Genomic DNA, 27,700 nt, shown 5'->3' on the forward strand with positions numbered 1-27,700 from the left:
AAAAAAAAAAATGGTGAGTAGAGCAGTGTTCCCGTGTAACTTCAGTGCTGGAAGAGGATGGGGCAAGGACACAGATGGATCCCTGGAGCACACTGGTCTGCCAGCCTAGGTGAATCAATGAGCTCCTGGTTTAGTGAGCGTCCTTATCTCAAAAAAATAAAGTGGATGCTGGGCGTAGTGGCGTATACCTTTAATCTCAGCACTCGGAGGCAAGCAGATTGCTGTAAGATTGAGGCTAGTCTGGTCTACACTGTGAGTCAGGCCAGCTGGGGCTACAGGGAGACCCTGTCTCAAAAATAAAAATTAAAAAATTTAAACAAAAAGTGGAGAGGCTGACAAGACAGCTCAGTAGGTAAAGCACTTGTCAGGCAAGCCTAACAACTTAAGATTAATCCCTAGAGCCCACATAAAGGTGGAAGGAGAGAGCTGACTCTGCGGATTTGTCCTCTGACCTCCACATCAGCACTAATGGCACTCACATACCTACCCTCACACATCATACACAGACAACAATAATTAAAATATCAATAGCCTGGCATGGTGGCACACACTTTTAAACCCTGCAGCTGAGAGGGAGACACAGGTGGACCTCAGTGAGTTCCAGGCTGGCTGGTGCTACATAGTGAGAGCCTGTCTCAAAAACAAACAACAATAAAACAAACAAAAAGGCCCCCAAATAGATAGATAAAAAGTAGAAAATGATGCAGACACACAAAGCTGACCTCTGACCTCCACACCCATGTTCATATACCCACACACAAGTGTACACATACATAAACAAGTATATACAATACACACACACCCCCAACAGGTATGGTGGTGTGTACTTGCAATCCTAGTGCTGGGGAGGCAGAAGCAAAAGGATCCCTGAGGCTTGCTGGATAGCTGGTCTAGCCAAATCATCAGATCCCAGGCCAATGAGAGGCCCCATCTAAAAGACAAGGTGGACAGCTCCTGAGAAAACACCCCCAGGGCTACACTTCCAAAGGTGTGTGTATGCACACAGGTACATATACACACATGCAAACAAAAGCAGCAAAAAACCCCTTGCTCCTGCTGACAGGTGTCTCGCAGAGCACACATGTGGACGGCACAAACTTCATCTTACTCCTTGTTGCCACAGTCAGCTTACTAGTGAAGCCTCTGAGGGAGCCATCTTTGAACTCTGACAAGGGCAAGTATGTCCCTACTGTATCTGTTCGTGATAACATAGATCTTCCCTTCACAATACTTACTAAAGCTGTCCTTTTTTTTTTTTTTGGTCTTTTTGAGACAGGGTCTCCCTGTAACCCCAGCTGGCCTGACACTACCTCTGTAGACCCGGCACTTATTTGTGTATCACTTAAATATTTATCTTTCTCACTAGAGTGTAAAGTTAACTTGGGCAAGGGACATGTTTTATTTTTCATTTTATTTATTTATTTGTGATGCACTGAGTATAATTAGGGTAGCTTGTGTAAATATGGGTACGGGTTTATTTACTGGCACACAGTGGTACCAATGGCTACACCAGTAAGAAAATTACTCCCCCTCCCTAGCAACCATTAACTGCCAGTGTGGTTCTTTGGGGAGGGGTACATGGTTTTCTTTTCTATACCTTTGTAATTCTAACACATAGCACAGTGCCAGGCACATATGAGGCATTTAAAAAAAAAAGGTATTTGTTAAATGAATGATAACTTCCTACTCAGTGGTTTTTTTTCCTATGACGACCCTAAGGCTAAAATTCCAGGATACATGTGAAATCTGGCCTTCAAAATTTCAAGGAAGGGGGCTAGAGAGATGGCTCAGCAGTTAAGAGCACTGGTTGCTCCTGCAGAGGACCCGGGTTCAGTTCCCAACACCCACAAGGTGGCTAACATCCATCCTAACTCCAGTTCCAGAGGATCCAATGGCCTCTTCTGTCCTCAAGAGCACTGCATTCATAAGAGTACTTTACATACATGCAAGCAAAACACTCATAAACTTAAAAATAAACAAATAAGTAAAATTTCAAGAAAGGCCTCTCCATGCATACACCCACATCCTGAAAGTTTTTTATAGGCCTATCTCATTTTGAGCACCCTTCTCTTGTATCAAATAAGTGATGCTAGCCTGAACAATTTGGAGGCAACAGAGGCAGCATCAAGGATAGCTCGGTGTGGTGGTATACATCTACAAATCCAGGTCTCAGGAGGCTAAAGCAAGAGAATTGTGAGTTCAAGGCAAGATCTGGTCTCAAAAAAATAAAAGCCCAGCTGAACTCACCCCTATGGTAGACGCCATGTAGTCTGCACACATTTCCGCAAAGTCCCGCTCAAGCACTCCATAGTAGAGGCCATAGAAGAGGAGAGAGATGCCAAAGTCCATGGCATCTTCCGGTTTGATCCTGCAAAGGAAGCAACATGGCAGTAAAGCCTATGCTGAGACACACCTGCTTTGGGGTGCTACTTGGGGCCAACTCAAGGCAAGACCTAATTTACTTGAATATCTCTTGAGGAAGCTATAACTGTGAGCTACAAAGACCAAGCTAGAGTAGCACCCCAACCTCATCCCAGTTCCCCACACTCTTCTTAGTTCCTGCCTGTCATGACTGGTAGTGCCTTCTACTTAACCAGAGCTTACGCCCTCTGAGACCTATGTATTAATGACTCCACTGTTTGCAACTACTAGACACCAAGCAGTGGGCATTCCATCCAAGGCAACTCACTGACTTGCCTCAGCTCGAGATAGCCACCCAAGCTGATCTAGCCGAGCCTTCAAAAGCACACTAGGACCTGGAAGAACTGAAGCAGAGGCTGAAAATGATTCTGTCTCCCACCAAGCCTTGTCAAAGAATGACTCAGCTGGTAGCAACAGGCACAAAGCATCCCTCAAAGGTGAAAATGCCCTTGGCCCCAGGAAGGCAGGAAAGAGCAGGATAGTTTTCTTTCTTGGTCTATAAGTAACCTCACATAATATGCTAGGTTTTCCTCTACTGTCCCACAAAACTTAAAATATTTACATTTGGCCTTTTACAGAAAAAAATGTGCCAAACTCAGGTTTAGAAAACAAAAGATAAAATTAGTAAACACATACTTTTGGTTATCATAGTATTTTAGATTATATTTATACATATTTGGTATAATGTCATCAAAGTTAAATTTTGCTTCAAGTTGGTTCAATGTTGTTGTAGAAAACTACGTTTGCTAAAATATTTTTACAAAGAACTGTATCTGTTTACTTACAGTCATAAATTATATTTATCACAGAAAGTGAATATGTTTATCAACCTTATAATACTTACCTACTCGTAGATATCACTGATCTTATGCCAATTAATCTAATCAATAGCATAAAATGGTCAAGATTCTTAATTTTGTTTTCTCCTTGTATATATTAGGCAAGTAAAAAAAATCTTCATTTTTATTTTTTTTAACCACACAGATAGGAAGACACCTACAAAAATTTCTGTTTTCTTTTGAAGAGATGTGTTAGACTCTCAAGGATGGAGTCGAAACCATTCTGGAACCCGTTTATTCTTTCAGCCTGTTTTACTCCTGGAAGAAAGGATTCTAGGGGTGTCCTCTCACCATATAAGATAGTACTTAGCTTTTATACTAAAGTAGACTTTTAGTTTCAAACATACACCTGCCTACAGGTGACCACTGAGGTTAGTGGTCTTTCCATAAATTAAGACTTGAGTCATCTAGTCACTGTCTCAGACTTGGAGTCCCTTCGCCCCTGGTACTGAGGGCTGAACCTTGTCCATGCTAGCCGAAGAGCTCCACCACTAGCTATAGCCTTGGCCCAATTTTTATTTTATTTAAAAAAAAAATTTTTTTTTGGTCTTTTTGAGAGAGGGTCTCTCTGTAGCTCCAGCTGTCCTAGAACTCACTATGTAGACCAGGCTGGCCTTGAACTCACAGAGATTCACCTGCCTCTGCCTCCCGAGTGCTGGGATTAAAGGTGTGCGCCACCACACCCGACTTATTTTAAAAATGTTTTATTTATTATTTTTAATTTATGTATATTGCCTGCATTGCATGTAAGTGCACCCATGTCGTGTAATACCCATGGAGGTCAGTAGAATGTGTTGGATTCCCCTGGAGCTCGAGTTACAGGTAGCTATTAGCTGCCATGTGGGTGCTGGGAATGGAATCTAGCTCCTCTGCAAGAGCCGCCAATGTTCTTAACTGCTAAGCCATCTCTCCAGCTGCATCAATTTTTATTTTTAATTTTGAGGCAGGGTCTGGCTAAGTTATCCAGGCTGTCTTTGAACTTACTCTGGAGTCTGGGCAGACACTGTACTTTGAATCCTTCTGCCTCAGGCTATCAAATAGCTGGAATTACAGGCATGCACCACCAGACCCAGCTTGGGACTTGTGATTCCCAGCCCATCGTATTACTTCATCTGAGCAACTGCATTTCCACTCTCTTCTGGCCTACTGACTCACTGTGCTTTTAAGTCTCCAAGACTAGAATTTCTTGGCTTCAGCTTCGCTTGGGACCTGTAAATTGGTACAACCAGAACCCCACTACTAGGCTGTACCCTTAGGAAGCAAGCCATGTTATCTGTGATGGTACCAAACTAAAAACAACCCATGTGGCCAACAATGGGCAACTTAAATGTCCACAAGTTAACATCCTAGAACTATTTTGCTTGAAGTCTGACAAAGATGGAATGACAGCCACATTACAGGCAACACTGCCTATGGATTGGGATACCCACAAAACTGACCGTGTTCCTGGAGGGTGAGGACTTCCAGGTCAGGGTAACTCCTACACTCATCAGTGTGACTTGGTCCCTCACATCTCAGCTCTGGGGCTATTATAAAGATTCCTGCAGACACTGCTCTGCTCTGTCTCCTCTCTTGAACCCTTCTAAGCAGACCTGTTGCCAACAAGGGATTCGCTCCTGATAGCAGACAGGATCACTGATAAGTAATAAAATGGCACATTTCTACCTTCTTCATTGACCTAAGACAAAGGCCTGGAAGCTTTTTTCTTGCCACTGCACAGGGCTGCTTTCCAACAGACTGGTCCAGACCAGTTAAGATAAGACCAAGGCCAGTCCTGGACATAGCCTGGAGATGTGACTACAGGCTCTCTCTTCTTTGCTTAAGTTGACCAATCTAAAATTCAAAGAGGGGAATCTGGCCCACACCACCAAAAATACTTTAAAGGGCCCAAGTCTTCCTGGGGAATTTGAATTTTTCTCTTTCCAAGGCATCTCCCCTCTTGTGGAGAGCTTGTCTTTCAGTGTGAGTATGTGGTTCTTCACTTTTTTTTTTCTTTCAATAGGAACTAGTCACCCTTTCTTTATTGGATATTAGTTCTCAGTCAGGATATGGAAAGATTCAGCCTTAGCCGAATTCTTCATGGATGGGCACTGGGCAGGTGATCATGTCCAGGAGTATAGTGCCCTCCACGCTGGTCCCTCTTCAGTGGCTCTTGTGTAGTCACTCATGTTTGAGTTTCTTGTAAGAAACGCAGTAGCTGAACAGCACGTAGCCTGCCAGCACCATGTTGACACCGGAGATGCTCCCTTTCCTCACGTTGATGTACTTATAGTACTGGTCATAACCTCTCTGAAATGCTCCAACAATGCCTTTGGGGGTGAAATCTCACAACAGTACCCAGCTTGGCAGCTCTCCCAGTTTAACTTCCATGAGTTTCTTTCTTCTTCTTCACAGGTATGAGTGAAGCCATCTTGGAGTCCTGGTGTCCATGGAGCCAGTTCTTCATTTTTAATTTTTTTTTTTTTTTTCAGTCTTTTTGAGACAGGGTTTCTCCCTGAAACCCCAGCTGGCCTGGAACTCACTATGTAGACCTGGCTGGCCTCGAACTCACAGAGATCCGCCTGCCTCTGCCTCCCAAGTGCCAGGACTAAAGGCGTGTGCCACCACACCTGGCTCTGGTTCTTCATTCTTAACAAAGTTTGTTGCCTGTCACTTTCTGCTGTAGCTAAGATTTTCATGTCTTTTAATTCTTTAATTGGCAGAGAAAAGGAACCCAATCAAGACCCCTAGACGGTAACACAAGGTGTGGTCAACAATGCTCACAGGAGTTTGACTATCTAGCTTAAGGGTTAGCAAGTCTTTTCTATTTAAGGATACAAATATTTTAGGTTTTATGGCCCATATGGTCTCTGTCACAACTATTTAACTCTGTTTTGGTAAAAAATAAGCTACAGACAATAAATAAATGAATGTGAATAACTATGTTCTAAGTGTGATGATATAAGCCTGTAATTCCAGCATTCAGGAAGCTGAGCAGAAGGATTACAAGTTTGCGGTCAGTCTGTACTACAAATGAAAACAATCCTTTATTATAACAAGTAATAGGCTGATTTGACTCAGAGGGTGAAGTTTGCTAGTCCCTTGGCTACTTAAACATAAGGCTTCACAGGCAGAGTGGTGTAATAGATGATGAAAACTATTATGTGATAGAATTCTGGATAATTGGTTATAACTATTATTTTATGTGTATGAATGTGTTGTCTGCACATATGTAAGTATACCCATGTCATGCAATGCCTGCAGAAGTCAGAAGTGGGCATCAGACCCCCTGGAACTGGAGTTACAGATGGTTGTTAGCCGCAATGTGGGGTGCTAGAAACCAAATCTGGGTCCTCTGCAAGAGCAGCCTTAACCTCTGAGCGTATCTCCAGCCCCCTCTTATACTTTTCCACTGAATACCAATTTTTCGAAAATACAAGCATTGATGGGGAATCTGGCTTTTGTCTATTCAGACATTCCATGCTTTTTGCCAGCAAAACAGCACAAAGGGCTTGTCATCTCCCATCATCCCACAGTGCTCAAGCCTCCTACCCTGGTACCATGTTCTCTTTGTTAAAACCCAGAACTTCCAGCCAGTCTTCCCCCAAACACCAGGAAACATAAAAGCAAACAGTACTCACTTGAATAATAAGTTAAGACCAAAGAGGGTAAACATGACAGCCATGTAGCCAACGATGCCAGTGGCATAGCTGATTTTATAGATCAGCAGGAACCATTTATAAACCAACCTGGAGGAAGGAGATGAAAAGTTAGTAAGCATAACAGTGGCCTCAGGACCACCAGAAGCCCTTACCCTCACATCAGGCTTGAGCTCAGGATTTATTGAGCAACTTCAATTACTGCCCACAGCTGTGCATGTCCCCAATCGCAGAAACACCTCCAAAGCACACCTCTAGGAAAATACTGTTTTGTATTTTCCTGGTCTTGGGCGAAGAAAAGCGATCCCTAAGAACAAGTTCCAGCTCAAGCAAATAAAAGGACACAGCTGACCTAAGAGAGCTCTTCCACCTCAAATGTAGGTTAGGTAAGGAGTTGAAAACTATCAACCATCAGAACACTACATGTGAAGGATAGCTGTTCTTGTCAGAAAGACAAATCAGAGGTAGAATCAGCTACAGGTTTCTGTACCTGGGCCTGGTTAGTCTGACTGCAGCTTTGCTCCTATGCCAATAAGAGGAACAAGGCCTCATGAATTTGCTTCCAAAAGGATGTTTTTCACTCAGAAAGTATCTTTGAATTATATGTATGTTGGTAGGGCTGAGTGGGGTTATTCACACCCCTCAGGATAAACAGTGTGCTACAGGACTGAAAGAAGAGTGGTGGAGAATCTGGGAGGTTAACTCTAGCGAGACTCAGGAAGGAAAGATAATTCTCTGGATGAACCAGAACTTTTATTAATTTATTTTTGGTTTGGTTTTTTGAGACAGGGTCTCACTATGTAACCCTGGATGCTCTGAAAATTGCTATGTAGACCTCGATCTTACAGAGATCCATTCACCTGTTTCTGTGCTCGATTAAAGGTGTGTACACCATGCCCAGTCAGAACTAGAATTTTGAAATACTGTGAGAGCAGGTCCCTGCCACCAAAAGTCACTATTCTACCTGTGACAAGAGTGGATGAACAATTTAGCAATCCACCTGAATGACTAGCATAAGCTTTTGTTTTTCCTGAGAGCTGAGTTACTCCCATCTCTACTGGATCCCTGGGAAGAAGCTCAAGGTTCCTGCCTATGCCTCCTTGTTGTCTAGGCAAAGGCCCCAACCACTTTGTAGTGCTACACTAAGACTACACATAGCTTTATCACCTAGTGCTTGCACTGGTCATAAGGGAGAGAGGACATGGAATTTTAGGTCATCTAATACTTACTTTGGATTAATAAAGCTATATTTGCTGAGTAAGCTCAGATAAGTCAAAGCATATCTCTGAAATAAGTTTACTTCTTTGTAAAATGGGAAAACCAAAGTACCTTTCTCGCTGTATTATACAGAGCCTACTTCCTGGAACATACTCATTAAATGCTGGGTGAATAAATGAGGTCATTAATGAAACTGGAAGGTATCATCAACGTTATTTGTTTTTTTTTAAAAAAAAAAAACAAAAACAACAAACCTTCCATAAAACTAACACATTTTGAATCATTTTAGATAGACGTTGATACCATTTGCCACTGGTAACTTTGTGTATACATGTATGCTTATGCATGTATACCCACCCATGTCATGGCCTGTGTGGAGGTCAGAGGACAATTTTATGGAGTCAGTTTCCCTCCTTCCACCTTTACTTGGGATTCCAGGGATCAAACTGGGGCCGCCAAGCTTCTCAGGAAACATCTTTACCCACTGAGCTACCTTGCTGCCCTTTTTTTTTTTTTTTTTTTTTTAAACAGGGTTATGCTTATGCATGTATACCCACCCATGTCATGGCCTGTGTGGAGGTCAGAGGACAATTTTATGGAGTCAGTTTCCCTCCTTCCACCTTTACTTGGGATTCCAGGGATCAAACTGGGGCCGCCAAGCTTCTCAGGAAACATCTTTACCCACTGAGCTACCTTGCTGCCCTTTTTTTTTTTTTTTTTTTTTTAAACAGGGTTTTAACACAATTTTTTTTTCTGAAACAGGGTTTTAACACATAACCCAAGCTTTGCTTGAACTGGCTCTACAACCCAAGGTTGGCTTCAAATTCACAATCATCTGTCTCCTTAGTGCTCAGATTACAAGCCTTTTGTCACCATGCCCAGCAACTGGTAACTCTTAAAACATAAGATTGCCACTTTTTCTTTGTAACCATTCTATATGAGGTTGAGCATCATCCCATTTTTAGGGATGAAAAGTTCAAGGCTCAGAAAGGTGAGGTCCCAGTGCTAACAAGTAACCAGGCTGGGCATTCTAATCCATATCCACCTGGCTTGTACCTTCTCTAATAGCCCTAGAGAGGGGTCAGAGAGGGACACCTCTGGATTACCATCTTTACTTTCTATGGTGAAACTCAGACGGCCAGAAAAAGGTGTGCAGAAAAGTGAAGCAGAGCAAGCTTAAGAGAAGCATTTGGATCAGGCTACCAGGCCCCCTGCTAGGCTCGCCTGGACCTGTGCACACCTCTCATGGCAATTACCAACTGCACTGCAACAGGTGCTTTCTCCTCCATTTCCTCCATTAAACCGAGCACTCCTTGAGGGCAGGGACCATATCTTATCCAGCTCTGTAGCCCCAGCGCTCAGCACAAGAGGGCCTGCCACATAGCAGGTGCATGTTGAGTGAATAAATAAGAAAAATTTCTTTTTCTGTCAAGATATTAAATGACCTCACAAGTTGGTTGGGAGGATTAGATATGTATTTGGATAAAATACAAAGAATTACACAACCAATAGGTCTGTTGTAATCTAAAGAGGAAGTGCTATTTACTAGAAAACTGCAAATTTGCTGAGATTCATTCATTCAACAAAAATTCAGAGTAGGCTACTATGTGCCAGACCAGGTGGCAAGGCCAGGATATACAGTGACCAACACAGTGGATGTGGTTCCTGATCTCACAGCACGGTTTAGTGGGGGAGATAGATACTCAAAATGTTCTGTTAAAAATTGTGGTTAAGTTCAAAGCCAGGCATGGTGGCACACGCCTTTGGTCCCAGCAATTGGGAGGCAGAGGCAGGCGGATCTCTGTGAGTTCAAGGCCAGCCTGGTCTACAAAGTGAGTTCCAGGCCAGCTGGGGCTACTGGGAGACCCTGTCTCAAAAAAAGACCAAGAAAAAAAAAATGTGGTAAGTTCTATAATAGAAAACTACAGGGTCTTAGAAGAAAACATGAACAGAAAGTCAAATGCCGATCACAGTATGGTTAACAAAAGAAAATAACACTTAAAAACTGAAATGATCACCAGGATATGTTTATTTTATGTGCTTTTAATGTCAACAGGCTTTGGTATAAACCATAAAGTGATCTATAGGTGACTATTTGGGATTTTGAACCTGTCACTCGGGGAGTGGGTCTCCCAGACAGCTTGTTTTAGAGAGGCCCCACACAAAATCATCTTGGCAGGCAAAAAAGAAAGCCATTTTTTTTCCAGTCTAAACCCACCTTCCTCCCATACTAACACATTAGGTTCTTTCTACTTAAATTCTCACCGTGGAGTTGTCTGTACTAGAGGTTTTCGTGTGGCTCGGAAGGTGACGAAGGCTGTGACAGCAGAAAAGAAGATCCAGATCACTAAGAACCGCCACCAATGCAGCTTCACTGTGAAATAGAGGGGAACAACCCACATCTGAAAGAGGGTCACCATCTGAAACACAAACACAAGCACTTCAGCTCCAGCTAGCTCCCTCTGCTGCTCCCCAAGCCCAAAAGGCTGCTGGCTTGCTATTTTAGCCTTGTCTTTTCTTACATTTCCAATTTTGAATAAAGGCAACTCCACAAGTGATCAGTTAGAAACCTGGTCACTACGCCCAACTCCTCTGTGTCACTATTCATTGAACTGTCTCTTGGATAGATTCCCTTTCCATATGACTTCTTACTCTCTTTTACTTGGCTATTCCAACACTTCTTTGTTAGTTCCCCTGTGTCCAAGAGAACAGACTGAAGGGGGAGATATCCATAGCAGGACCACCTATCATTCCCTAAGTCAAGCTCTACCCCGTGGGCTAATAAAATAGTCTTCCTACTTCCCTTTCTACTGATAATACACATCCAAGACATATGAAGCCTTCGGTCCCCTCTCTAGTCAGAATTAGTCATGAATTCCTAGTGCCCCAAAATATTGTCTCTTCTACCATCACCTCAGTGCTTATCTATGAGGCTGGTTTTGAATACATTCCCAGGTGATGACTAAGCTGTATTCACCTACTTCCTCTGTGCCAGGAAACTGTCTGGCACACTTAATGAATTTGGACAAATAAATAAGAGTAAAGTAAAACTAGACTAGAGCAAGATTCCTCATGGGGTAGCCCTACTTCTGCTTCAGTACTGCCTGTTTGTCCAGCCCAAGCCTGTAATTCCACCTACTCAGGAGGACAAAGCAGGAAGATTGCAAGTTCAAGACCTGAGCTAGAATGAGTTCAGGCCAGCCAAGGCAACTTAGTGAAAACCTGTCTCAAAACAGTAAAAACAGGCCTGAGGATATAGCTCAGTGGTAGAGTACTCACTTAGCATTCAAGAGGCCCTAGGTTCAATTCCCAGTATCCTTCCTCCCCTCAAAGTGCTTGTTTTACTTTCCCTCTTTCAGAGCATTGCCTTATACTTGTTGGGTAAAGAGTTACAAATGTGGACTGGATATGGTGGTGCACGCCTTTAATCCCCCCTCTGGAGGGAGGGGCAGGAGGATCTCTGTGAGGTTGAGACCAGCCTGGTCTACAATACAAAGCCAGTTCCAGGCCAGCTAGGGCTACACAGAGACCCTGTTTCAAAAGAAAGAGGGGGGAGGGGAGGAAGGAAAGAAGGAAGGAAAGAAGGAAAAAAAAGTTTTACTTTTTCTGGATTTTAGTACTTGAGTTCCTGATCCTCCTGCTTCCACCTCCCAAGAACTGGGATTACAAGCGGTGTGCCACACCATGCCTGGTGTACGCAATGCTAAGGACAGCACCCTGGGCTTTGTGCATGCTAGGCAACTAAGCTGCATTCCTGCCCCATTGGGACATTTTCATACATACTTAAATTTTCTTCTTACTGGCTTAATGCATATGTATGTGTATTTCTGTGTTCAAGACAGAGCCTCCCTGTTGCCTCAGCTGTCTTGGAACTTGCTCTGTAGAACAGGCAGGCCTCAATCTCACAGAGATCTGCCTTCCCTCTCCCCTGGGATTAAAGGAATGCACCACCACACCCAGTGGCAGGCAGATCTTTATGAGGCCAGCCTAGTCTATATGACAAGTTCTAGGCTAGCTAGGACCACAGGGAAACCCTGTCTCAAAAAACAAACAACAACAAAAAACCAAAAAGAATTTATCTTGTATGTGTGTATACAGATGTATATGCCACAGTGAATGTCTGCAGATCAGAGGATAATTTGCAGGAGTTGGTTTTCTCCTTTTATCATGTGGATTCCGGGTTTTAAACTCAAGTTGGGTTTGGTGTCAAGCACCCTCACCAGCTGAGCCACCTTACAGGGCCTTGCTTAGTATGAGTTTAAACTTCATTAAGGAAAGCATTTGAATACGATCTTGGCAAGGGAAGAGCCTCTGGTGCCATCTGGTGGCAGTGTTTATGACTATGAGACAAACACATGAATCAAGCAGCACTTTCGTTCAGAGGAGAGGTAGAATGAAGTGGCAAGAGCTACCTGGAGTGATCTCTGCAAAGAGGCCAAACTCAAATAATTGTGAAGGAGGCTTGGATTTGGCCAAGTTGAAAGGGAAGCAAGGAGCTGGAGGGATGGCTCAGTTGTTAAGAGTACTTGCTGATCTTGTAGAGGACCAGAGCTTGGTCTCCAACACCCACAGATGGCTCACAACCTCCTGTAATTCCAACCCATGGGGGATATGATGCCTTCTTCTGGCCTCCACAGATATTCCAGACATTCCTCCACAGACATAAATTAAAGTAAAATCTTAAAGAGTCATCATTCCTCCTCTACCTGAATCTATAAATACAAAGTTAAGACTAAAGAGAAGTATGGTGCTTCACACTTGCAATCCTGGTTCTTAGGAGGCTGACACAGAACTGCTTCGAATTTGAGGCCAGCCAGGACTACGGGACTACAGAGTGAAAGTCTGTCTCTAAACAAAACAAAGTGAACCAATTTACAGACTGATTCAGGAAACATTTGCTGAGGGGCAGTGCTGACTTCTCAGATAAAGGTAAGAATTCGCACCATCCCGTTCTCTCTCCACAGGGCTAAACAGTTGAGATGATGTTGGATACCTGCAGTAAGAGCTAGTCCACATTTAACTGGACTGCCTTTTTTTTTGGTCTTTTTGAGACAGGGTCTCCCTGTAGCCCCAGCAGACCTAGAACTTACTATGTAGACCAAGCTGGCCTTGACTCACAAAGATCTATCTGCCTGCCTTTGCTGAGATTAAAGGTGTGGGCCACCAAACCTGGCTGCCTTTTGTTTTTAATGTAGAGCTTGTGACCATGGGAAGGCATATGGGTAAGTGGGGACTAAGGCCTTACAGTTATTTCTAATCCATATGAAAAGATAAAACAACCTCCAGATTCCTTTCACCTCAGAGGAACCAGAACTCATAAAATGCGTTCTCAGATAGCATTCTTCCCTGGGCACCAGCTGCCTTGCCAGTCTATAGATGCCTGGTGCTTATAAATATCAGGGCTCCCATCTCATCACCTCTGCATTTCCCTGTGTTGTGGGCAGGCAGAGATCCCCTCCATGTTTAGCTGAAAAGAACTACTGTAAATTAAATCTATATGTTTAATACATTCCCAGTCAACAGAATAATTAACTTGATCAAAGCTGACCGATGCACTCAGGTCCCTGGAGGGAGGTGTCTGGGATGGTTATCATGCCTTCACTCAATACTTTCCTAAACAGTATGAATGAAAGACCTGCTTACCAAATTGTGGATAGCATTTAGCCTAGAGTGGAGCAAGGAGGCAGGCAACTGAACATGCAAACAAAAATCAAACCCCAAAATGAACAAAATTATTTCTAGGATTCTAGTTCGAAAATTTCGTGATCTAGTAAGCTTAAATGAACCAAAGAACCTATCTCACCACCCAAGCACAGGATGGGGAAGGAATAACTTAACAGCAGCTCAGATGAAACAGATCTAGGGGTTTCAGCTGTCCACAAATTACCCAAGGATATAGGCCAACAAAGCCACTGCCAAAAAGAGCCATGGCAACTTTAGGCTACCTAAGAATACTCAGAATAAAGGAGGCAGTACTCCAGTGCTCTCTGCTCTGTCATTGGGGCCCTGGGTTCAGGTCTAAGGACCAAATGTACAAAGAACACTGGCCTAAACAAGCATAGCACTAAGAGTTGTCAGCATTACAAAATATGTGAAAACAAAAATCATATAAGAAACAGCTGAAGGCACTAGACACTGGGCCTAGAGAAGGTTCCAAGAAAGCCTGACCAGAGACTAGAGAGATGGCTGAGCAGTTAAGGGCCCGGGCTGCTCTTGTAAGGACCTGGGTTCAGTTCCCAGCACCCACTTGGTGGCTAGGAACTGTCCCTAACTCACAGGTCCAGGGGATCTGGCGCCCTCTTCTGGCCTACTTGGGCATTGCACACATATGGTATATCCACACACATGAAGGCAAAACACTCACATGAATAAAATAAAAATAGAAAGCAAGAGAGGCCATTACCGTCAGCCATGCAGAGTTGTCTACAGGCCTAATAAGCAGATGTATTCAGTCATTTCACTGAGCTGGCAAGATCACATATTGTTAGAATATTCTACAGAGCAGAGATGTAAATGGCACTTTTCTCCTAGAACACCCTTAGCAAATGGTCATCCATATCACAGAAGGCAGGCCATAACCCCACTCAAACATATGCTAGTGTTCTTCCCTGCTACTGACCTGACAAACATTCATCTTTCTTTTCCTTTGGTTTCTCAGTCCAACTCTCGTCTTTCAGAAAAGCACAGACTAAATTTACTCCCTGTGTCTTAGGACTGTTGTATGACTTAGAACTATGGCTTCTTTCCCAAGCCATGCTCTCTCCAGGCAACTGTCACTCAAGCAGCCACTTAACAAACACTTATTGGGTACCTCCTGGACAACATGCTAAAGATGGGGAATTTGACATGAATAATAAAGCTACCTCAAGGACTTAGGCCTATTGAGGAAAAACAAAAAATTAACTGTAACTCAGAGTAAGTTCTAGAATGGAGTAAGCCCTGGTGGCGAACAAAGTACACAAGAGAGGCCCTTCACTCCGTAAAGGAACCTAGAAAAGCTTCCTGAAGGAGGCATCCTTTGATCTCTAAGGGCCTCCTAGGTACAGATGTAAAAGAGCATCAGGATTATTTCAGGATGAGAGAACATGGCATGTTAACAATCAGTCTTTTAGGGAGAGGTGAGACATGCGCCTCAAAAAGGAAGACAGGTTCAGAGGAGGGTGACACATCTATCACAGGTAGTTTTGTGATATTCTAAGAATGTTTTTCTTTTCTCACAGCAAGTAGGTTATAATCCTTTATCACAACAGCCAGCACTCTGTAGCTATAGGCTAGTAATCCTTTTACTGACTTAGTCTGAGGAAAAATCTACAGTACTTTTCAGATTCCCAGGTAGGAGGTTTTGGTGCTCAACCATCCCAGGAGGGAACAGCTGTTCGGGGGTGGGGCTTTAAGGAAACTATATTTGGTAGCAGACTGAATGATGAAAGCTTCTCCTTGGAGATCTTTAAAAATAGCATAGATACTTTTCCAGGCATAAGCTTATCTCTTCCCCTAACATCCCTGAGGGAGCTAAGGAGTAAGTAATATTAAAATCCGAACAGAACAGATGATGAAAACTGAGCTACAGAGGAGAGGAAAAAGCAAGTCTGACCTGGAGTAGGTTTCTAGTCGAGACCTACCTCCTTGCCATCATTCTGAATTTGTGGGGAGACCCTGGGAAGGATTGAGCAGGTAGAATGATGAGGAATTACACTGGCACATGAAAGTACTTGAGATCCAAGGAAAGAAAAAAGTCATTACAAAGGAAACTCAGGAGAGTTCAAAACAGAGATGTCTACACCAGAAAGACTTCCCTAAAGTTTTTGAGAGAAACCTATAGAAAGAGCACTTAAGAATCAGGCTTCAAGGCTGCAGAGACGGTTCAATGGTTAGGAGCACTAGCTGCTGTTACAGAGGACCAGGGTTTGAATCCCAGCACCCACATGGTTGCTAACAATTGTCCGTAACTCCAGTTTCAGGGGATCTGACACCCTCTTCTGTCCTCTGTGGGCATTGCACAACAGGGGTACACTTATACACCAAGGCAATAACACTTATACACATAAAATAGAAATAATGTTTTTTAAAAAAGAATCAGACATGGGGCTGGAGAGATGGCTCAGTGGTTAAAAATACTGACTGTTCTTGCAGAAGACCTGGGCTCAAATCCCAGCACCCACATGGCAGCTAACAACTGTCCGTAACTCCAGTTCCAGGGGATCTGACAGCTTCTTCTGTCCTCCTCGGGCACTGCATGACACAGGTGCATTTACCTACATGCAGGCAATACACACATACACATAAAATTAAAATAATAATAAATAAAAGATTTGAATATATATTAAATGCAAAATGAGTAACTTACCACTAAGAACTTGGGAGGTAGAGGCATGTGGATCTCTGAGAGATGAAGGAAAGTCTGGTCTACATAGTGAGTTCCAGTCAAAGCTACATAGTGATATCCTGGTTGTTTTTTTTTTTTTTAAAAATCCCAGCACTCGGAAGGCAGAGGCAGGCGGATCTCTGTGAGTTCAAGGCCAGCCTGGTCTACATAGTGAGTTCCAGGACAGCTGGGGCTATAGGGAGACCCTGCTTCAAAAAGATCAAAAAAAAAAAAAAATTCAGTTTTTAAAGGTGGGCATGGTTGGTACATACCTGCACTCTCAAAACCTAGAAAGTAGAGGCAGGAAAATTGGGAGTTCAAGATCAGCCTCGCCTACATAATGAGGTTTTTTTGTTTGTTTTTTGGTCTTTTTGAGACAGGGTCTCCCCGTAGCCCCAGCTGGCCTGGAACTCACTATGTAGACCGGGTTGACCTTGAACTCACAGAGATCCACCTGCCTCTGCCTCCCAAGTGCTGGGTTTAAAGACATGTACCACCACCCCCAGCTACACGGTGAGTTTAAGGACAGCCTGTACTACCTGAGACCTTGACTCAAAAAACCAGTAATTAAAACAATACCTAGATTTTTCTTTTATGGTTTTTAAAAATAAGATTTTTATTATGACCATTTCAAATATAAAGAACAAAAGGATGAACATCTACTACGTTTCAACAATTAACATTTTGTTCTACTTGCTTCATCTATTTATATTCATACATTCTGCTGAATTACTTTAAAAGAAATTAGATGTCAGGCTACTTCTCCACAACAGAATAAATCCTTGAAAACTAAGGATATTCTTCTATATAACCACAGAACTATATCACATCTAAAAAACATTAATATTATTCTCCAAACCATTTATTACCCAGTTCATATCACAACTTTCTTAACCGTCTCTAATAACTATGACCTTTTGTCCTAGAACCAAGCTCCAAAGTAGGTCTGAAAGTCTTTCCAACAAAAGGCCAGACAGTATTTATTTTAAGCTTTGTAGGCCAGCTGGTGTTGGTAAAAAATACTCAGTTCGGCCAGAATACCTAGATTTTAACTTGGGGTCCAGCTTGCCAATTTAATCATATGTTTCCAGCAAATCACTTCGAATTCTGCCCTACCTTATACAACTGCTTGGTTGTTGGGTTTTTTTTTAAGATTTATTTTTACTTTTATTTATTTATTTTGGTCTTTTTGAGATAGGGTCTCCCTATAGTCCCAGCTGGCCTGAACTCACTATGTAGATCAGGCTGGTGTATGAGCCACTATGCCTGGCTGATTTATTTTTGCTTTTATTCATGTACATATGTGTGAGAGTATTGCCATGCTCTGGGGTAGTGTCCATGGAAGCCAGAGGAGGGTCAGAGATCCCCTAAAGCTGGAGTTATAGGCAGTTGTGAGTCAGCTGACGTGGGTACTAAGGACTGAACTTGGGTTCTCCAGAAGAGCAGTAAGCGCTCTTAACTGCTGTGCCATCTCTTTTGGTCACTGTTTTTTATTTATTTCTTAATGTTCAATTTTTTTTAACTTTTAATTTATTCTGTGTGTATTTGTAAGTGAGCGACAGGTATACTCAGAGGACAACTCTTAGGAGTTGGTCCACCTGGATTGTGAAACCCATACACAAATGCCTCTATCCATTGTGTCATCTCATTGGCTCAGTTCTGTTTTTGTTGTTGCTGCTGTTGCTTGTCAGCAATAGGCATTGAGCCAGGACTGGAGAGACAGACGGCTCAATGCCTAAGAGTGCTCACTGCTCTTGCAGAGGACCTGAGTTCAGTTCTCAGCACCCACATGACAGCTAATAACCATCTGTAACTCCAGTTTCAGGGGACAGGATGCTCTCTTCTGGTCTCCTCAGGCTCCAATATGCATATGGTGCACATAAACTCATGCAGCACACACACATACACACGAAATATTTAAAAACAGGCATTAAGCCCAACGCTTTGCACATGCTAGGCAGCACTCTTCACTGAGCTATAGCCCTTGCCCTCATGGCTGTGTTATATTTGTTTTGTGGTGCTGGACCCAGGGCATCGCACATACAGGTAAGCACTCTACCCTGACAGCATATCTAGCCAAGAAAAGTATTTATTTTTTTTGGGGGGGGTTACAATTATTAAATGTAAACTACAAGTAATTGAAAGCATTTTTATTACTGGAACTGTAAAGAAAACAGCATCTGAAATTTAGAAATAGAAAGTAAGCAAGCTAATTTTGGCTAACTTATCTTTAAATGTGAAGACTAGACTTGGGCTCCTAAATGACAGCAAGTGTTCCAGGGAGCGCCTAAGTACCAGAGTTCAGGGGCAGCCCGCTGGCAGCAGTCTCCAACCTGGAGCATCCACACACTCCAGCTCCTGGGGTCTAGGGCAGTGCTTCTCTTCAGTGATTACAGTACATTCCAGGGCTCACACAGCAAGACCCTGAGACATTCTGATGTCTACTGAAGGAAGCACTATCAGTACACACTGGGTAGAAGCTAGGGATGCTAGTAAACATTCTATGACACACAACACAGCAGTCTTCCCCAAACAAAGAATTATTTGACCTAACATGCCAATGGTCCCTGATGAGAAACCCTAATCTTGGAGAAAAGAACTAGTGTTTTTCCACTTGGTGGTCATGTGGGCCAAGCCACCAACCTGCACTAGTGAAGAACAGAAACTTGTGTTCAGTTGGAGAGAAATATGAGCCTTATCTATCCATTCCATCATTTTCTGGCATGCCATAAACACTATTTTGAAAGCCCTCACAGCTAACCTCAAACACTTCAAGCTTCTGCTGTTCAACAGCCCCAGTGTACCCTTACACAGCACTCTCCAGGAAGTCCTTCCAACTCTCATGCCATTTTTTACCCCAAAGACACTGTAATATACATTATATTTACTTTTGTTTATGTGCAAACTTGCTATGTATTCTCAATTTCTTAATTAGTACTGTGCTTTGTGTCTGTTTCTTACACTTTTATTCACTGCTTGTAGTGTCCACCCAAGTTGCTAGAGGTGCATTGAATGTGTTGTTTTTAGCTGCAACCAGTTCCCAATATCCATCTGTCATATTCATATATTTATTCTCTCAGAGATAGATACTCAGATTGCCTCCAACTCATTTGAGATACTGCCCATGTAACATGTAAAGGAACACCCTTTCACATACCTGCTGTGGAACACAGGGTATGAGTTACACTCCACCTGAATGTGCCATTCTATCTACAATGCCTGTACCAGTCCTCATTCCCTCAGAAGATTTCAGCAAGTCTTCCTGCTGCCTCTCATCGCTGATACACTTGGCATCATTCAGCTTTCTAATTTTTGACACTCTAATAACATCAAGTGCCCTCCTTCCTCCCTCCCTCCTTCCTTCCTTCTTCTTTCCTTCTTTTTTGTTTGTTTTTTTGGTCTTTTTGAGACAGGGTCTCCCTATAGCCCCAGCTGGCCTAGAACTCACTATGTAGACCAGGCTGGCCTCAAACTCAGAGATCCACTTGCTTCTGCTCCCGAGTGCTGGGATTAAAGGTGTGCGCCATCACGCCCGGCTTCTTTCCTTCTTTTTGAGACAAAGTCTCACTTGGCACAGGCTGGCCTCAGACTTGGAACTTTTGATCTTCCAACCTCCACTTCCCAAAATGCTGAGGATAGCACCTGCCATCAAGCCCGGTATACACAGTGCTGAGGATCTAACCCAGCACTTTGTGCACACTCTACCAATTAAGCTGCATTCCCAACCTACAAAGTGGTATCTTGTTGCTACTCTAATGTATATTTCTTTAATTACCAATGACTTCTAACTGGAATCCTAGGCTTCCTCTCCTATGAACGGTTTATCTCTTGTCCATTTTATGTTAGTCACTGTGTTCTGTTGATTTGTAGAAATTTCTTTGTTTTTATTTTGTTCTTGATTTGTAGTACTAAAGGCTGGGCCCGGAGCCACATGAACAAGCAAGCAAGCACTGAGCTACATTCAGTCCACAGGACCTCCTTTGTATAGTCTAGGTATGACTCTATTCTCAGGTTTAAGTATTACTAATCTCTTTTCTGTTATTAGTTAACTTTGCACATTGTATCCTTTCTAGGAAAAAAAAAAACCTTAATTTAAATTTAATAAATGAACCAAATCTTTTTACCTATATGCTTTTCTTTTTTGTTTTTTTGCTTGGTTTTGGGGCAGCGTCTCACTTTGTATTCCTGGCTGGCCTGGAATTCACTATGTGAACCAGCTGGTCTCAAACTCAGAGATCTGCCTGCCTCTGCCTCCCAAGTGCTGAAATTAAAGCTGTGTACCACTATGCCTGGCACCTATATTCTTTATATTAACCTTACCTTTCATAATTAGTTCTTTTTTGTTGGTGTTGGGATAGAACCCAAAGCCTTGTACATGTCAGGCAAGTGCTCAAGCACTGAACTACACCCTAACCCTGACCTACCTTGAGTCTCCTATGTACCCAGCACTACAGTGATCTAGTTTTCATTTTTCTCCAGATATGTGAGCTACTTTACTCATCACAGTCTAGTTAACAAAGAGTAGTTCCTTCACTGATACTGTATATTAAGTTCACATGACACACGACCTGTCTCTGAGATCCTTCCTCTATCCTGGTCACCTGTCTACTCAGACGGTCCATCTGTCTACTAAAACGGTCCACCTGTCTACTCAGATGGTTCACATGTCTACTCAAACGGTCCATCTCAGTATCTGGTAAGCTCCTATCTTGGCAACTATTTTTTTTTTTTTTTAAGACAGGGTCTCCATGTAGCCCCAGCTGGTTTGGAACTCACTATGTTGACCAGGCTGACCTCAAACTCACAGAGACATGCCTGCCTCTGCCTCCCACTGGGGGTGCTGGGACACCTGGCTTGGCAGCTATTTTTAACTTCAGATAGAGAGGGGAAAAATGAATATTTAGAGTCTTGTGTTAAAAACAAACCTGCTTATTATGGATCTCTTTTACGATCATATTTTTAAATTATTTTAACTTGGTAAAAAAATAGCATGGAAATTACCATCTTTATAATTTCTGAGTGTACAGTTCATAGTGTGAAGTACACTCAAAATGCTATAGAAGACATCCAGGACATTTTAGTCTGACATGACTGAGCTCAGTATTCATTGAACAAAGTTCCCATTTGTCCATCTCACAGCTGCTAGCAATCATTCCACTTTGTTCTGTGAGTCTGACTACTCGCACAAGTGGCTCCCCATACAGGACCATGTCTGACTGGCTTATCTCACTTAACATAACATCTTCACAGTTCAATGATTCAACAGCATGGGACAGGGGACAGGGTTTCTTTCCTGACTGTTTTTTTTCCCTGTGGTGCTAGAGATGGAAGACAAGGCTTTGATCATGGCAGGCAAGCACTCTACCAATGACATTACTCAACATAAATGAAACATCTAAAATTGCTTCCATCTAGCTGCTCCATCCATTATTTAAAGTGGAAAACTGAATTCTCCAACTACTACTGTAGAAATGTCTATTTCTCCCTTTAGTTCTGTCAGTCTTGTTCCCCATATTTTGGGGCTCCTTTATCATTTACACATGTTTTTAAGTGTTATATCTTGCTATATCATACTTTTACCAATATAATTACATAAGTAATCACTTGTAATCTTTTTGCTTTAAGCCTATTTTGACATTAGTTTAGTCACCCCTTCTTTCTTTCCGTTTAAGATTTTATTTCTACAGGCTAGGCATGGTAGTGCACACTTTTAATCCCAGCACTTGGGAGGCAGAGGCAGGCGGAACTCTCTGAGTTTATCCAGGCCAGCCTGGTCTACAGAGCGAGTTCCAGGCCAGCTGGGGCTACAGGAGACCCTGTCTCAAAAAGACCAAAATAAATTTTTAAATTTTTACATACATGTATGTGTGTACCTACATGTGTGTACAGGTGCCCAAGGAACTCAGAGGAGTGTATTGGATTCCCTGGAACTAGAGTGATAACCAGTTCTCAGACACCCAATATGGGTGCTAGGAATCATGGGTTTTATTCCAAACTGCCAATTTCTGAATGTTACTAAGAGAATTTAACCCACTTAGATAGTGTAATTAATGGTAAGGAAGAATTCACTTGCCACTTTGCTATTTGTTTTCTGTGTATATTCTCCTTTCCAAATGGTTTCTGATATTTTCTTCATGAATCTGTCCCATAATGTTTACAAGGGACCATAAAAATTATCTCATTTTATCGCTGCTTTCATACACTGAATCACTTGCCCTTTGGAGACACACATATACACCCCACAATCTATTCATCAGTCCACATAAAAAATTCATCACTGCTGTTTTTCTCTACCTGCATGTACCCTGGGTTAGGCTAGGCCCTGAGACATTTAGGAAGGGTCTCTTGATGACTAATTAATAAAGTGAGGGGTGCTGGATGTGGTAGTGCATGCCTGTGATCCTAGCACTTGGGAGGTGAAGACAGGAGGATCATAAGTTCAAGGTCATCCTCAGCAACACAGCAAGTTCAAAGCCAGCCTAGGTTACATGAAATCCTGTCCCCAAAAACCATTTTTTTAAAAAAGGCTTACATTATAGGAGCGGGGATGCCTCTGTTTCCACTGTACCAGAAGTAGCTGGGCCACTACCAAGGTGGCAATGAGGATGAGGACCATTTCGGCGTGCATAGCTTCGTGGCCACGATGCTTGGCATGCATACGTGCATGCTCCACCCTGAAAGCCAAACAGACGGGGTGAGCCAAGTAAGGGATGGTGTGATGGTAAAGGAGCAGTGTTTCCTAAAGTATCCTACAAGTCCACAGGTAACTGAAGGGTACTAAGGAAACAGGAGTAGGGCACAGGCCCTAGATAACAGGCAAGATGGGTTAGAACAGAGGTTCTAAGGGCGCTAATTACAAAGCTCAGCTATTGGGTTTAAGATGAGTGGTCTGCTGTCTGCACCTTTCTTGTATCAGGAAGGAAATGCCAGGAGAAGCCTGTGTCGCTGCCCCCTATTTCAACCTGTCACTGGAAGGAGAAAGTAGAAAGGTTACAGCCATAAAGCCTCTAACTCTTAATATTTATGACACTAATAAAGGGGTAACATTGTAAATGTGCCCTGATTCCAGAGTGTTACTTTCTTCATCCTACCCTGTCTGTGTGTGTGGAGGTCAGAGGGCAACTCTGTGAGCTGATTCTCTCCTTCCACCAGGGGACAAACTCAGGTTGCCCAGGCTTCAAGCAAGTGCTTTTATCCTTGGAACCATCTTTCTGGCCCATAAACAGTGTTTTCATGAAATTCCCAAAGGCAACAAAATACTGGCAACAAAAAGAACCCAGTGAGGTGAATTATGTAGAGATATATGATAAAGCAAACATGGCAGATGGTGGCTATGAGGATGTTCATGATGCAATATTAATTAATTAGCCCAAGTTGGCCTGGGACTAACAGCAACTCTCCTAACTCAGTTCTCTAAGTGATGGCATTATGGATGTGAGCTACCACTCCAGCTTGTGTAGATTTTTTTTGTTTGTTTGACTTTGAGGGAAGAGTCTCAGGTAGCCCAGGATAGCCCTGAACTCCCTATGTAGCTGAGACTGATCTTGATCCTGTTGCCTCCACTTCTCAAGAGCTAGGATTGCAGGAATGCACTCACTACCACACTAAACTAGGCAATGCTTCCCAATTTTAGTATATTCAAAAAAAAATTTTTTTAATTTAATTTCTGTGTATTTCATACAGAAAATCATCTTTGATTTTCCTTCCCCTTTGGCACCCTCTCACAGCCCCACCCCCACCCCCAGGGTTCATACATTCTGTCATTTGTGTTAAGGCCTATCATGTAAAATTACTGTCCTCAGATGTTTTCAGTCCAAGTTCATCCACTGGGATCTAGTCAGTCTATCTAGAGTCCCTCCCTTTAAGATCAGCTCTTCCTCACCCAGTAAGAATCAGCTGCCAATAATTCTAAGATTGGGGCCTGCTGTTCATTTCCACAGTTCTGTGCTGGGTTTTCATTTGCTTAAGTCTACATGGCTCTTGTACATGCTGACACCATTGCTGTAGGTTTGTATGAGAAGGGTCCCAGGTGCCTGTAGGACTATTTCCTTATGGTCATATACTCCCTCCCTGGCTCTCACAATCTTTCTGCCCCCTCTTCTGAAATGGTCCCTGAGCCTGGGTGGGTGGATTTTAACACAGGAGTCCTGTCCAAGGACCCACACTCTACAGACTTATTCTCTGCATTTTGGCCAATTGTGACCTTTTGCATTCCTGGCCCTCTGTTGCATGAGGGAGTGTATATTCAAAATTTTTTATAATATGATGTCAGGAGGTAAAATTTGTCAGGCAGAATATACAAACAAATGCCAGTCAATCAGCCAGTCCCAACACCTAAGGGTTCATCTCACATAAAGGTCTAAAGAGAACAAGGAGGGAATCAGAGTTCAAACACACCTCTGTGGCCTTGGCCAAGAAATCTCTCTATCACAATTTCTTCAAGCTCTCAAAAGCAGTCTTTTCTGTCTGATTCACAGGGCTGCTGGGAGGCTAGGTTAAGCCAAGAGGGTAGGAAATACTTAAATATTTTTAAATTATATTATTTTTATTTTATGTGTAAGGGTGTATTGCCTGCATGTATGGAAGTACACCCATGTCCTGCAATGCCCACAGAGGTCAGAACAGGGCATCAGATTCCCCTGGAACTGGAGTTATGGATGGTTATTGGCTACCATGTACATGCTGGGAATCAAATCCAGGTCCTCTGTAAGAGCAATCAGTGCTCTTAACTGCAGAGCCTTCTCTCCAGCATGTAAATAAAGCCCTAAGTACTGCCAGACATGGAGACACAGGATTGTAATCTCAGCATCTGGAAAGTGGAAGCAACAGGAACAAGAGTTCACAGTCATCTTTGACTACATAGTAAGTTTGAGGTCAGTCTGGACTACATGAGAATCTGTCCCAAGCAAACAAAAAAGCTGGATGTGGTGGTGCATGCCTTTAATTCTAGCACTGAGGAGGCAGAGGCTGGTAGATTGAGGCTAGTCTGGTCTACATAGCGAATTCCAGGCCAGCTGGGGCTATAGGGAGACCCTATCTCAAAAAAGCCCAACAAAACAAAACAAATCCCTAAATATTGTGGGGAGTTACAAAGACAGCAAGAATTAAGCTTATTGTTTTCAGGTACTATTTAACTGAATTGAAATCAAAGTGAGGCAGGGAAGCATGGGAGACAGATTAGTACCTTGAGACCCTATTTAGGTTTGGTTACAACCCTCCCTCATCCTCTTACACTAATGCACTTGGCTCCTTCACCTGCACATAGTGCACACATACTCCTCTCTAAACAATGCCTAGCAACCTCAGAACCCCTCCACCTCTCCACCTGCATCAGGCTATATATACTCCCAACTCTGAACAATGGTTTAAGTTTCCCAGCCCCTATTAACAATAAAATTTGTATATTTCCTATCCGAGTATATTCCCAAGATATCTGGGTATGGAAAACAGGAGGATCATGTTTTTTCGTTTTGAGTACATGTGCTGGAAGGCAAAACTGTGTCCTCTAGTAAATGTCTATGGAGATTCCCCTACTTACCATCATATGACTATGCATAATTTGGTAAACTCAGATGCATTGTAGGAAAGGACATGTGCAGTAGGAAAAATTAACATATGACCTAATCTACCAAGCAAAGTAGAGAACTACCTATGCTAACCCTTTAGTAACCAAACTTTCTCCTGAATCCCATTAAAAGTAAAGTGTGGCCCACTGTCAATCGTGACAGTATATCCATCTATAACCTGTACTACCATTTTACTCCAAATAAAGTTACTCTGCTTCCTTTGCAAATCTGCTCTTATTTTTAAGCCCTTATTTTTAATTCTTTAGATAAGAGGTCAAGAATCTGGCAACACCTGGCCAAGACCCCCACCACTGGTAACAAAAGAATTTGAAGAAAAAAAAAAAGAAGTCACCCTATTTAAGTATCTGCCCAATACAAATATTATTTTTACAACTTTTACTTGAATGTTTCATTGGATGGGAACATAGTAGCTAACATCTATAATCCTAGCAGTTAGTAGGCTGAGGCAGAATTGCTTTTGAATTTCAGACCAGTCTGGGTTACACAGTGAGTTCTAGACCAGTTTATTTAAAACGATATTTTTTGTCAGGTAGCACATGCCTTTAAGTCCAGCACACAGGAGACAGGGGCATGGGGATCCCTGTGAGGCCAGCCTAGTCTACATAGAGCTACATAGAGAATTCGATGCTAGACAGGGCTACATAGTAAAACCCTGTCTCAAAGAGCCTGGTGGTACATGCCTTTAATTCCAGCAATTGGGAGGCAGAAGTAGGTGAATCTGTGTGAGATTGAGGCCAACCTGATCTACATAGTGAGCTCTAGGCCAACTGGGACTACAGGGTGACAATGTCTCAAAAAAATATAAATAAATTTAAAAGATCTTTTAGGCCAAGGTGGTGGTGCACGCCTTTAGTCCCAGCACTTGGGAGGCAGACACAGGCGGATCTCTGTGAGTTCCAGGCCAGCCTGGTCTACATAGTAAGTTCCAGGCTAGATGGGGTTACAGGGAGACCCTGTCTCCAAAAGACAAAAGAAACCTGAGAAACCAGATTTGAACAGGATGCAGAAAAGCCAGTTTAAAGCCAGGGACTGAATAGTTCCACTGGAGTTCTGTTTATCAACAGCTGGACACATGCGTCTGACCCTGGACACATCATGAGAAGTGACAACTGCAATGCCACTATCCTTTCCACTCAACAGAGGTATGGGTGATGCTGTGGGTCTAAGCCAGCCATTCCCTAAAGGGTCAGAGTCATGGCTAGCAGCATTACCCTGACCATATTGACTTATACTCTAACTGCCAGAAAGCAATCAGGGAAAACTTACGGCTTCCCTAGTGGAAGGCTGAACTCTCTCTAAAAAAAAAAAAAAAACTTTTTTGAAAAAAATGTACCTACCACAGCTTTAGCCCCATGGCACCTATGGCACCACAGCATCCTTCACTTGCCCAGTGCAAAATCTTCAAATATTTATGATTGTATTAAGCAATCTTTCCTGTTCCCATCTCCATTTTCCTGTGTCCTTTCAGGTTAACAGTCCTAATCTGTTTTTTCTTTCTTTCCTTCCTTCCTTCCTTCTTTCTTTCTTTTCTCTTCTTCCTTCCCTCCCTCCCTCCCTCCCCTCCCTGCCCCTCTCTTTTTTTCTGAGACCAGGCTAGTCATGAACTCACAGAGATTCACCTGCCTCAGCCTC

General features: G+C 42.8%; 1 protein-coding gene and 1 pseudogene across 2 annotated transcripts in view; both read right to left on the reverse strand.

The window, feature by feature from the left end:
- Nucleotides 1-27,700, reverse strand: part of Rnf121 (ring finger protein 121) — a 63,518-nt gene that overhangs the window by 14,307 nt on the left and 21,511 nt on the right. The window contains exons 3-6 of one of the 2 annotated variants that reach the window (XM_008854073.3): nucleotides 23,014-23,155; nucleotides 10,382-10,536; nucleotides 6,881-6,988; nucleotides 2,248-2,368 (exon numbers count right to left, since the gene is read on the reverse strand). In XM_008854073.3, coding sequence (XP_008852295.1) covers nucleotides 2,248-2,368; nucleotides 6,881-6,988; nucleotides 10,382-10,536; nucleotides 23,014-23,155 — 526 coding nt within the window. The remainder of the gene's footprint in view (nucleotides 1-2,247; nucleotides 2,369-6,880; nucleotides 6,989-10,381; nucleotides 10,537-23,013; nucleotides 23,156-27,700) is intronic. The other variant, XM_029556618.1, reaches the window with a different exon arrangement.
- LOC103750811 lies at nucleotides 5,080-5,670 on the reverse strand (annotated as a pseudogene).

Source organism: Nannospalax galili, unplaced genomic scaffold (assembly GCF_000622305.1).
Source record: "Nannospalax galili isolate Female #2095 unplaced genomic scaffold, S.galili_v1.0 scaffold1387, whole genome shotgun sequence".
In the NCBI taxonomy this organism is placed as follows: domain Eukaryota; kingdom Metazoa; phylum Chordata; class Mammalia; order Rodentia; family Spalacidae; genus Nannospalax; species Nannospalax galili.